Source organism: Brachyistius frenatus, unplaced genomic scaffold, assembly GCF_029030835.1.
Source record: "Brachyistius frenatus isolate BFR_SWC_R1_liver_20210118 unplaced genomic scaffold, ASM2903083v1 Contig_54, whole genome shotgun sequence".
Classification (NCBI taxonomy): domain Eukaryota; kingdom Metazoa; phylum Chordata; class Actinopteri; family Embiotocidae; genus Brachyistius; species Brachyistius frenatus.
The window spans coordinates 422300-435867 of NW_027210653.1; the positions used below are offsets into that span (position 1 = coordinate 422300).

A 13568-nucleotide genomic window follows, 5' to 3' on the forward strand; every position below is an offset into this window, starting at 1 on the left:
AGCAATTAGAAGAAGTTTTAAATACAAGTGTGATTTAAGTTTTTGTAGTTTCACTGAGAGGGCAACACTTGTGTTTATCTTTTAGACTATTATCTTTTATGCGGCATAAATGCTTTGAACTTTAAAATATTGTATCAGTTTCAATGACATTTATCTCTGCACAACAATGTTGGACAATCCAGCAGCAGCTTTAAAACCAGTGAAATGCTGGAGGTAAACGCAAAGAGACAGAAAGACACGGCGCACGAGCTTCACCGACAACATTAGAGCACAGTTAAAATAAATGGCTGGTGATGTATCCGGCTCCCTGCGGGCACCCAGTCCCGATTTCAGAGGATTTCCTCATTTTTAAAACATTTCTAACGTTGGCCAAACAGCCGTGTTTTACGTAACATGGGCCTGCACGCCCTGACCAGAAGCCGAGATACACCTCCAATGGAAAACACAGCAGAAACGTAGGATTTTTATAATAAAGCTACAGTTCATTCAAAGCTAAAACATCTAGAGCAGTGTTTTTTTTTTTTTTAATTTTTTTTTTTTAATTAAAGCCCTGTAAAAACCTTCAAGGGGAAAAATGCTGGCGTTTAAGTTTAGTGCAAGTTTATTATTTCCAACTCTCCAATTTTAAAGATGTGCCCACTTTACAGTTTCTCCAGGACCAGACATTAAAGGAAAAAATACAAAAACACAAAAAAACACTGCCCTCGCCACAATGTTAAAGAATGAAAAGAAGCTAGCACACCTTGTGTGTTGTACATGCCCAGAGGGTTGTTATAGACTGCCGATTCCCCAAGCAATGTATTATAAGGATTGTTAGTGCCATGAGGACGTAGGAGTGCATTAGGTATAAGATGGTTAGCCATAGCCCCTGGAGCAGCCAGAAAGAGACAGAGACAGAAAAAAAACAAAAGAAAACAGAAGAGACAGAAGAAGGTAGGTGGGTAGATAAAGTGAGATATAGAGAGAAAGAGAGAGAACATACATATCAGTTGGGCAGATGCAGCTGAGCAATGACAGCCATTAACATCCAAATGATCACATGATCATTAATGCGGGAGGTTTTACTCCATGGAAGTGGCAGAGCTCAACTGACACGGCTAATGGGGCCGACGGAAAGTGTGTTAATTGTACTGTAAATGTCGGCCCATTAGTGCTAAGCCCGTTTATTTCCAACTCCACGTTCAGGCGGCCTAACACGTGACAGAAATTACAAAAGAAAAGCAACACAACACGTAGTAGTGTTACATTTTAGACTCAAACGGGACAAAATAAAGAGAAAAGACACTAATATTTGGCATTCGACCGATCACCAAAGCCTCCTTTTCGACTCAGGAATGGTCAGATTAAGAATAAATGGCTCATCGCTATCCAGGGGCCATATTCATGAAGATCCCACATAATAAGGGTTCCTCCCAACGATTCAAATCTAAGAAAAGTCTTCGAATGATGACGGCTTTTTCCTTTTTGAATTTCCCCTTTAAGTTAAGAGTAGATCCTTGGAAAGATTATTCACAAAGCATAACCCTTAACCCTTAAGAGAGCCTCTACGATGAAAAACGGACTTTTAGGAAAGGTTTAAGAATTTCTTAAGTAAAAGGAGAACATTTACGAAAGTGCAACGAGGTAGGAGAAATACTCTTCCAACACTAAATCCCAGCGAGTTCATGAAACTCTACAGTTTATATCGTGCAGGGATGATTTGTGGTCGACGCGCTCACGTCTCCCAGTCAACGGCAATAACGCCAGAAATGAAAGCGAGATATTTGCCAACTGTAACAATGCGACATCAGAGGTGACTCGGGTCTGTCGCAACCGTCATCAGCACAGAGTGATCACGCAAACACAAATGGTGCTTTCACAGCCCCACGTCGGGACGCAGTTCATTTCATTTCCTCTAGATGTCCCTTTGTATTTTGTCTATTGTCACAAAAAGTTTTTTGTTTTTTAAAAATTTTTTTTATATCAACCAATCACATCTTTTAAAAGGAGTTATCATACCTAGCCACAGGGTCAACCACACCTCCTCACTCAGAGTTGCTCTGAGAAGTTTTCTCAATCCCTCTGAAGCTCTTTGGTAAAAAAAAAAAAAAAAAAAAAAAACGTGTTTCAGTTAGAAACTCTAAGAGAACTTTTGTGAACACGGCCCGAGATCTCTTTAAACAATTACATTTATCTATATGTTCTCAGCTCTGCTGTAAATTCCTATTTCCTGACTGTGCGGAAGCTATTTCTGAATGCTGTCACAGTTGAGCACTGATTTCTGGGACTGTGGGTACATCTCACCCACAGTCAATTGCTATTATTATTGCGCCTGATATTGCCAATCTCATGAGCTGAAGTGGTGTAATATTTCCCTTTCTGCACAGAGCAAAGTTCAATATTTGCTCATTCACTTTGCGCTGTTTGCTGAAATAACCTTTGAATGAAGTGTCCTCTCTTTAGTCAAGACGGTCATTACTTTGCTTCGGCCTCACCTCCCTCACACAAACAGAACACAGCTCCTCTTTTTGGATTTATTCGCCGCCTGTCTTCGGATACCGGATACTTGCTGCCATCATCTTGCCCGAGTGGCTAATCAGTTTCCCATCCGCATACGACCACACCAAAGCAGCCTCCACAGTCTGAGCCCAGTGATTAGCAGCAGGTTTGAGGGCTGCAATCATAAACACGAATGCTGCAGATTCCCTCGTGTTTGTTTTTCTTCGCGCTGATAATAAAAAAATTATTTATTTTGGAGTGGCTGAATTACATTATGCTGAATATCAAGTGTGCTGAAAATATTTGCAAGTCGCATTCGTTTCCTGTTTACACAATTTTAGGTTTTTTTTCTCCCCCTTTTCCCTCCCCTGTCGACACGATGTGATGCTATTATTTTTAAAGAAGCCAAATGTAAGACTTGTGAGGGGGAGCCACGCGTGTGCACTACGCCAGAGTGGGTAAACATCTTTTATCTGAGGTACGAGTACGCAGCAATTACATCCTCCGGCAGAGTGTACTGTTCTTTTCTATTGCTCTGAATCTGTCACAACGGAGAACAGGTTTTTATGTTACCTCGTGACTCTTCCCATCTCGCCAAAAGTTGGTCAGATAGTTTTTGATGGTGATCTAATTGCACTTTCTCCGTTGGAAAACTCTCCCTAATGAAATTTCTAAAAGAATTACTGCTCATTTTAGTCTCATCTTTTAGCATTAATCACATTTTTGGGCTTTGAGCTTAGTATTAATTAGTCATCATTTTGCTGGTGAATCAGAATATTGTTTTGATTTTTAAAAAACAGTAATTTGTTGTTGCTGTTGCTGCTTGCCCTAATTACAGTGAAATCCATAAACACCAGCCTCCTTTTGAAACCTCCCAATGACACACACACACACACACACACACACACACACACACACACACACACACACACACACACACACACACACACACAGACTTATTGTGTTTGTGTTTAAATTGGACGATCTCCCCCAAAAATCACACTGATTGTGCAGCAATGATCCTGAATACTGTGATAAATTGAACATGCACCGCTATCAAGATGATTGCATGACTCGGTTCTCAAGAGGAGCTCAGCGAGAGCGTCAGCTGCAAAGCTCACACTCTCGTTTACGAAGCGAGGAGGAGAAGGAGGAGGGATCGGGGGAGGGCGGGTGAATAAAAAGGACAAATCAGCAGGAAATATTCGCTCCTCAACACATAATTCCTTAATAACAAACCGGGAGCAGCCACGGATAAGTGCAATTCCATTTGCATCTGTTCTTTATGATACTTGCAGAGACGCACTTTCTGGCACCCTCTCGAGCTCATGTGAGTGTTTTCTCTATCAGATGCAACCCTGGGAAGAAGCCAGCGGTATAACAGTGCATTATTAATTCCTATCTGCAACTCTTTTTTTGTTTGTTTTGTTTTTAGTCTTCATGGAAGATCCATGTTGGCTTTTCTCAAACTCCCGACCTGCAGCATCCACCTCCCGCCCCCGATGCCGCCGCTCCGCGATTGATAAAAGCCGCGGCTGTTGATGGTGCTACTCCGAGTGCCTAATTATTGAGATCGTGACACTTTCTCACTGTGTCGAACATTAATCCATCATTGTAACTATGCATTAGTGTCCGTGCAAGCGGGCGCCCAGAGCGAATTTAGTAAGTGAGCAGTGTGGAAACTGGAGTCCTCCATCAAGAGATGTGATGACTGGGGAGGGAGTTGGGGAGGGATGCCAGCAAGCTTTGCTGCTCGATGTCAGATTTCGCCGGGTGTCTATTTTTCTGTGTATCCTGAGAGACTCTGAAGTTAACTCTATTCACTGTCTGTCGCTGTCAAATGCATTATGGTAAAATACTTTTTTATTAACGCGTTTCTCTGAGTGAATTCCATTGAATTGATTTCTAGCTTGTTATTCAGCACTTTTGCTGAGACGATGCCCAGTTTCTGTTTCAAGGCTTCTGCAGCCAGATGGCACAATATTCCATTACTTGACAGGGAGAAACACAAAGAGGCACTTTTTGCACACTCATCAAATGCACCAAAATTAGAATGATCATAACTTAGAAATATATAAATATATATATATGTCTTTAACAAACAGTTTTTGTTGTTGTTGTTGTATTGTCCTTTAAAAGACTAGCGGGTAGAAAATGTTGTTTGTCCTTCAAAATATAAGACATGATAAACAACTCCCTGTGGCAGTTTCACAACAACAAAAAAGGTTGTATCCTTTACATCTCTGGCTGTGTTCCAAATGACGTACTTCCCTTAGTACACTAACAAATAGTACTCTTACACGTTGGTACTTAAATTTCAACAGGCAGTGTGGTAAATCGCCGGAAATAACCAAATGCATGTGAATGCATCACCTGCCAACATATCCGCTCGCTTAAATTATTTTCCCCAGAAATCTACATGTTCGTGCCTTCTGTTGGACTCACGCAATAAACACACTGATGGTTTCTATCCAACAGCAGTATAGTGGTACTTAGTGAAAAACAAACACTTTTGCGAGGTGTTCAGGATGCCTTGATATGAAAACTCTTTACTTCGGTGGTCCCTCCCCTTCCTCCACGTAGCCAAGATGGGGATTGTTAAGTGTGGAACGCACACAGCGTAATGTTTTGAACATTTGGACATCGCACGGCTGTTGAAGACAATTTTGATGCATTTGATTTCTTGTTTTTGAAACCTTGTTTCAGTGTTTGGAGGTAATTAACAGTTGAGTAAAAACAAAAAAAATTCACATTTTGCTCGGAGCTTTAATTATTTTGAGAATGTAAAGAAAGCTGTTGACTGATTTGCCTTGACTCGAGATGTTATAGAAAGGAATTATTGTGTAACGTCCTCGTGGCACGTTAACAAGTAAGCAATGAAAACCGCAATTCAAAAAAAAGTAGGGACGCTTTTTGTCAGAAAACCGGAGGTGAAGGCCGGTGTGTAGAGGAGTCATTGAAGAAAACATTTGCTGCGTGACCAAATACCTCTGTTGAGTGACGCAGAGCTGTTGATGTCGCCGGTCATGAAAGAAGACTCGGACTGTTTTCTCACTGTGTCATTCCACATTCGACGGATGCGGCTCTGCAGAGACAAACAACATGCCAGAACACATCAGGGTACTCACTCTGAACATCGTCAGAGCTACAGAATAAAAGTCTGCGTCATCACCATCCGGCAGCGTGATCAGTACGAGTTTGAAGCACGTGTTTCCTCTGGCGTACGCTCACCTACTTTTTGACACAATTAAGGCAGAAACAACAAAGCAAATAAAAATAAAAAAATAAGTGACTGTCAGCTTTTGAACCCAGTATTTTAATCATGAAACATGTCAGCTGTAAGGATAAGTAGCCTCCAATTAAAGATGAGCACCAGTACTGGGCGAGGTGAAGTCAATAATAAAGTCATCAGTCAAGCTCTCAATGTCTTCTGTTGCAAAGACTCAGTCCAAAAGGGTTCATCCTGGTTAATTATGATAGAGTCCCACAAGCTGTTGCACAAGCTAGGGGTCCGGATGTCCAACCACAGAGTTGAACACTTCCCATCCAGTGCCAGAGTTGGTTGGCAGAAGATTTCAGATATAAAAGGTTTAAAGTTGTTGAGAAGAAAAATGATGTATTCGTGTTTTGTGATGTCATCTTGTGTTGCACAGCAACAGGTTTTAAGATGGTCAACAAGTTAGTCCGACCTGCCTGAGGGGAAAACAAGCATTGATATGATATGTGGCTCTTCCAATTCTCCAGTCATCGTCTTAGCTTAACAACCCTTCCAGTTTCATCTGCCTGCTTTTATTGCAGTGTTTTGCCACTTCGGTGCTTCACCCCTCCCACAACAATGTCAAGGTTCTATCTACGGCTCCTGAGGGGGATCGCCGACCGTCTGGCTGTTACAGGCTCCTACCCCAATAAATCTAATCGAATCGATGGGGGTCAACCGCAATCTTTTAATTAAATAGAGCTCCTTCATTTTGATGACTTAACTGTACTTACCATAGTCGTGTGCACAGTTTTCCAATTAAATCAGGGTTAATTAGTAAAATGTCATGTTCTCATTTTCATTTTTACAACCCCCAAAAAATGTCTTCTATTCTGTAGTCTGGCTAAATTTGACCACTCATGCTCCTTGTCACTGTATTCTCAGATTTCAGCCATTACTTTAAGGAATAAAAGACTATCATAACCGTTAAAAATGATGCCAAAACTCAGAAATTAGACCCATTACGTTAAAAAAACAAAAAAACAAATCAGATTTAATCTTTGGCCATAAATGGAAAGCTGGTTCTGACTCCTGAAGGTTCATCTTTACATCGCCAAGACAGCAAGTTATTATTTGCCATAATAAAAAAAATATGTTCAAAGCTAAAATAAATTACAGGGCAGGTGCTATAACAATTGAAGCTCAGCCTTGAAGACTTTTCTCCATCTGGCTTCAACACCTCAGACAGGTTTCAGCTTAATTTAGCCATTGCCGCTGCGATCACTATTAACTAAAATTAGTGCGACTGTCAGCGTACCTCACCTCATCCCCTCCTCAAATGCTCCACTGCGGGCCAACATTTAAAGCGTTTTTATTCGTGAAAGCTTAAAGCATTTTTCACATCATAAACGGCTCCTGTGTCAACCCCAGATGACACATTGCTCATATATTTTATCAGCAATATACACTAACACAGCTGATCTCATTCACATATTATACATTATGTCAGCTCCAGAACTCGGGACACAGATGGGTTGGAAATGACACTGCTGTTTCTGCTTTTTTTTTTTTTTTTTTTCCTCGGACAGATAAAAACTCGAACCGCTAATAGCCGACGGCGTTGCATGTACTTCGCTGATTGCACATTCATTTAGAAGCTTCAGAGTTAGCGACAAACAACCACGTCGTTGTGAGTGTTTCCATTCCTGTCTCGCTCACATAAAGCAAACAGAGTACGAGGTTAGAGCCGTCTTGTCAAAGCACTGTGTATAATTAAATGCTTTGATCTCTATGCAGAAACCAGCTCGTGTTGTGGGTTGCCACTGCAAGCTTGACTCTGGGAACTATTTATAATTAAACACTGGGAGGAAATCACACTTTGAAATATGGATATGATGTTCAATTACGGTGTATCATTGCAATTCATCCTATACTTCGTGTCAATGTGGGAGGAATCCATTAACAATTTACCTTACGGGGAGACATACTACTAACATATCTTGGCGGAGACACTCCAATGGGAAATTGTTGAGCATGAACAAATTCCTCCCAACAGCTGAAGCCAACACTTTAGTCAGCGTCACAGCACCAGCGTGCAGCCGAGACCTGCTCTACACAAAACAAATTGCACCCTGACTTTATGTACTTGGGAAATGTTTAGCTCAACAAGCACTACATTTCCGTGCCATCACCTCCCAACTAGGACATATGTGGCACTTCCCCGAAACCTATCGTCCACACATACACGGTCACTGTTCAAATCTCGTCTCGTTCATTTCTCTGAGGAGGTGATACTCTGTGTATTATTTAGGATCACCTCTGTCCTGCCTCTAGCTACACTGTGTAGTTGGCAAACATGCACATGTTTTATTTTTGAATGGGATTCAGTGGTAATCCACAACAGAACGAGCATGAGGTTATTCTGGTTTGGTAAAAAAAAAAATCCATCTATTATCTAGACCCACTTTATCCCGATCAGGATCATAGGAAGGGGCGGAGCCTATTCCAGCTGACCTTTGGGGCAGTTCGGACAGGTTGCCAGTCCACCACAGGGCCGACAGAGAGACAGACAACCATTCACGCTCACGTTCAAACCTACGGCCAATTTACAATCGCCGATTAACCTAACAAGCACGTCTTTGGACTGTGGGAAGAAGCCGGAGGGTAAAAACTCGAGAGGATAAAAAACAGGAAACATTAAAAATGTCCTTCAACCTGCGACCCTGTTGAGTAACGTCCTGGAGTGCGAGAGGCGGTGCCCTTCCCAGAGCCAATGGAGCTGTCCACACTTTTGCCGCTGCAGCAGTGAGTACGCAGGCACTTCCCATACTCCTTACGCACCTACACGAAGAAAAAAAAAAAAATCACACACAGGTATAGCACATACCGGCTACATTTGAAGATGAATTTATTTGATGTCGATTTAAAATTATAGTTCAAAATAGATAAATGTGAAGTCACACGTCACAATTTCAGCATAAATCTGTACCTTTTTCTGCAGCACACAGTGGAAGATGAAGATGAACATTCCCTGCAGGGAGTTGAAGATGGTGAAGAGGTAAGCCATGACCACCGTGCTCTCATTGACATACATCAGGCCAAAGGCCCAGGTCAGGCCCAGGAGACACAGCAAAGCGATGGCCCCGATCACCCACGATCTGGAAGGCGCAGAAACAGTCACTTTACAAACACATTTCACAAAAGATATCGTGCTTAAAAACTTGGTTTTGAAGGTAGAAGCAGTGTAAATTGAACCAAAATAGTTATTGAAGTCAAACACGAATTTCATAACCACAACTTTAACTTTAGGGTGAAGAATTATGCAACAGGAACCACTTAATCCAGTTAGTTTCCTATGAAAGGGAGAAAATGCACAAAAACAAATGAGTTGGGGAAGGAAATTGATGAAAAATGACAATGGACTTTGATCTGTACTTCCTGACTGTACTTCCTGTCTTCTAGAATTCCCTTTCCTTATTTACGATCTGTTAGACAATGAAACCGACTATTTGAAAGGCCTAAAATGATCATAAAAACTCAGATTACCACGTACAATAATGCGGATGTGTAGAAATGGGACACTAAAAGTAGAAGAAAATACTCAACAACCTTACATGCTGGTTTAAATTGCCTGAGGTTTTTTTTTGATACGTGTCTTGTAAAGTCTCACACAAGCTAAAGGTCTAAATGAGATTAAGAATGAAGGGCTCCATCGTTGTACAGGCGCACTATGCAGAAAAGAGGCGTTTTTTTTTCTCTCTTTCCCCTGCACCCTTTTGGTATTTTGGTGATTTCCCATGTGCCGCAGGAGGCGAGGCGGAGTCAAGATTAATATCTGGTTCTTGGCTGAATCTATCATCCACAACACCCTGCATGTATGGGAACGCATGTACAATACCTTCCCTTTCATTAGATCAACTCCTTTTACAGCCGTCGGAAGGAGGCAGTGCACGTTTTTCTTCAGCAGTCTCTAACTTAAGTGACATTTGTTGCCAAAGCTCAATGATGCACAGCAGAATAATCTGATTACACTCATTAAATATTGCACAAACAGAACCAGACCGTCTATAATAAAGTCAAACTTCTTTGCTCTTGTGCACTTCGGTCATTGATTCTATCTGGATTCTAGCTTTCATTTTTGTGTAATTCAAATTAGCAGAGATGTCAAGCAATGAAGTCCATGTTAGTGTGTGCTGCAGGTCAACCAGCTGTAAACAACATGATGAGGTAAATCATGGCGGGTCCTTAACCATAAAGGGTTCGTTTATCCATTTCATGCAACGTTTTGGTCGAAACCTGATGAAGAACTTGAGTGAGAATGTACCCATTTTCTAAATTTATTGTAAAAACAACAACATCCTTTTTGTACATTTCAACTGTTTATTCATTACTTTTAGCCCTCTATTTAGACAATTTACCCATTAACTTCATCCATTGCAATGTTTGTTCATTACTGAGACGATTACATGATTACTTTTTGCTCGTGCTCAATTACTTTACTTAGATACTTTATCTGAATTACTTCCTAGCAAACCTTTTCCACCATATATCCTCTACGTTTAGCTAACTATATCAACCATGTATTACGTTTAGTGATTTCAACCATTTATCCATTAACTCGAGCTATTTCTGCGGTTAATATTTTTGCTGGCGCTTTTGTCTCTTTCTTTTCCTCCAACTCTTTTAATCGCATATTTTACACAAACTTTTTCAACTATTTCATCATCACTTTTAGCTATCTATATTACAATTTATCCATTAGGTTTAGCAACCTGTTCCTACTATTTATCCATTGATCTAATAAATTGTTTCAGATTCTCTCTGAATGCAGTGTTACAGCGTATATTTTGAATTATAATATCTGTTCCTTTTTTAATTCACGGAGCAATCTTTCTTGCTTGTTCCTGTAATTGTAGAAGTTCCCTGTGAGGCCTCTAGTTTGGTTTCACAAAGCATTATTGTGATTCATACTTTGATTAGTACCCTTATGTGCTTAAATGGACTGGATAAAGGTAGAAAAAATGACTCTACATTACAGCACTAATATTTCCATCCAGTGCACTGTGAAAATACAGGTGCCATTAAAACTAATCTTGCGTGTCATATCTGTAGGCTGTATGCATCTCTAAGACCTGAGTACAGTAGGCACACTAATGCAACCTTCAACGTGACAGAGTGCTCCAATATAAATCATGTCAATGATTCACGGAGGCAGCCAGATGGATTGGGTGCTGATTTGTTCACATGGAGGAGTAAATGAAAGATGGCATTATGGGAAAAAGAGCCTTTCCAATTTGGTCTTACTTGATCTCAGGTTCATAATCCTGATAGCTGAGCAATGTGACAAAATAACAAAAAAAGAAAAAAACGGGCAGAAATGAATCAAATCACGTAACAGGCGTAAATCCAAAACGTGTGGCCATAAATACAACGTAAAAATGTAGACATGAAGAGAGGAAACAATACGTGGAGAAGGGAAGATGGCTTACTTTGGCGGTGCAGATTAAAGCTACATTCACAGTATCCACATCCAAACATCAAGACCAGACATTCACACAACCTGGGGAAGGGATTTACAGGTGCCAACCACAATTATCAGGGTTTACAGAAGTATCTAGTTCTCCTCATAAATGCTGGCAGACCTTCGCGTTTTTAGCCATAATAAATGGGCCAGGTGTGCAGCAAAATAAATGATTTATGAATTCATCGAGGCAACCATTAAACATAATTTTCCCAGGGCTGTCTTAATGACCTGGTCAGGTGGGAGTGGTACTTCATCAAGGCGATTGCCCCCCAGACTGGACACAGAAACACAAGCAGAGGCCACAAAGAGAACTATATATTGTCCTCTAACTAGTGCGGGGCAGCTCTGTGCGAAGGATGGGTGGATGATAGAGACGCGAGAGGTCATAACAAACGCATCGGAGAGGGCAGGAAATGAAGAGGCAACGACTCGTATCGGCACACGGCTTATCTTCTTCTGCAGTTATCAGATAAATATGTGGAGATGATTTTGAGGGCTGCATGGTAGGGAGCCTCGAGGCAAAAACTTCGGAGACTGCATAACAGTCACTGAAAAGCATAACAGCTCACTTACAAATGAAGCGGGTGCATATCCTGTCAGGCCTGAAAGCTACTGACACAATAAGGCTTCCTGGTCCCCTTGTGTTTAAATTACCACGTGAAAAATTCCAATGAAATGAGTATTTAAACAAATTTAAAATGTCAAATATAGCATCTCGGCATCCTTGAGCTCAACCGTGCTCGTCACAAAACCATGCAACATACCATAGATATACTCTCCACTCCTGAGGGCTGCAGCAGAGTGCTTTCAACGCGCACAAAAAACGGAGAGAAGCTTTATTGTGCTCACTGTTGAGCCGAAACGCCAAAACACGGGCAATTTCCAGCAGAGACCTACTTCAGACTGTGGCGGCAAATTACCTCTTTACTTCAAAATGACTTAATTTGCAGAGTTGCCATTCATTGCCGCGTCTCAGATCATTTATGTATGATAAATCTGCATTAAGGCGATTCATAGGTTGTTACTGGGAAGAGAGGAGGAAGTGCTGTGATCAGCCCAACAGGGTGTTAATTATTGAACCAAAGGTATGCGTAAAATGCTTATCACCTCAAAGTGTTTAAGACATCAATAGCACAACGTTTTTGATGACGGCAGAGACATTTTTATCTTGTACATCGCAGCATTAGCGCATTTCATTTGAAATTTCTTATCTGCATCGGGAGGAATGCGTGCTGGGACTGAATCTGCCGGGTTCAGAGGCAAGTTTGCTACTCAAAGTCACAACGGTGCAGAAGTCATGTTGAAATCCATGAATCAGAGAGCAGCGGAAGCTGCTGTCTCCATTACGGGGTGAGGAGGGAAGAAACACATCAAACACGATATCAATTCTACTCTACACCCTCTCTACTGAGAAATGTTGCATCTTACCAGTGCCATTCTACAATAACACATCCATCATAATAACGGTAGCTAAAATGAAGAGGAAGAAAAAAAAAAGAAGAAGAAGAAATGGAAGATGAAAAACAGAAAGATGTTAAGGATAAACACGGCATAAGATAAAAAGGCAGGATGCTAATCAAAAAAAGAAGAAGAAGAAGAAGAAGAGCAGTGAGAGAGAAGGAGATGCACAGTGAAAGAGAGATTAAATATTCATATTAAAACAAGCAGTATGATGAAATCTGAACAGAAAACAGGACATCAAACCATAAAGAGGAACCAAATAGCAGAAAGATGAAACAAAAGAAGACACACCTCATTAAACTATGTTAAATTGACTTAATTAAGGGACGCTGTCATGATCATCAAACCGGTTCACCCTTTAAACAGAAGCTCATGAGAACAAGGGGGTCTGAAAATATCAACTCTGATGTTTAGAGGCTGTTTAGTTTGACTCGCTTAAAATATGAAGGGACACATACTACATATGTCTGGATTGGATTATAATATAATATAGAATATAATCCATTTCCTTTTTTTCTAGTTTATGATGAAACCTGTTAACGGTCTGAATATATTTTCAGATTTTTTTTTTTTTCTTTTCATTTAACTAGTCGTGTTTTCAGTAATGGGTGCTGGCGGGGGGAAAAAAACAACAACCCTCAGACGAATGAGGGCTGAGAAAAGCTGTGCAGGTTCCCCCCCCCCCCAAAAAAAAAAAAAAAAAAAAAATGACCATCTGAAACACTGCAGAGTGTTTTGAAGCCAGTGAGACTCGGGGGTCAGGAGGTCAGTTGTTTGGTACATTTAGGGGGGTGCAGTGTTATAAATCATATGACACCAAGAACCACAGCAGTCAATATTGTTTCTGCAGAACAAACTACACAATGTATCTTGCTGTGCCGAGGATAAATGGACGTGAAAGACGGTGAC

The 13568-nt window shown here is 40.9% G+C and overlaps 1 protein-coding gene across 9 annotated transcripts in view; it reads right to left on the reverse strand.

The window, feature by feature from the left end:
- The window catches only part of LOC138624706 (adhesion G protein-coupled receptor L3-like), a 153052-nt gene that overhangs the window by 4828 nt on the left and 134656 nt on the right, over positions 1-13568 (reverse strand). For 5 of the 9 annotated variants that reach the window (XM_069705091.1, XM_069705092.1, XM_069705090.1 and 2 more), the window contains 4 exons: positions 8664-8832; positions 8390-8515; positions 5467-5563; positions 743-868 (listed from right to left, as the gene is read on the reverse strand). In XM_069705091.1, coding sequence (XP_069561192.1) covers positions 743-868; positions 5467-5563; positions 8390-8515; positions 8664-8832 — 518 coding nt within the window. The remainder of the gene's footprint in view (positions 1-742; positions 869-5466; positions 5564-8389; positions 8516-8663; positions 8833-13568) is intronic. The other 4 variants (XM_069705098.1, XM_069705095.1, XM_069705094.1 and 1 more) reach the window with 1 other exon arrangement.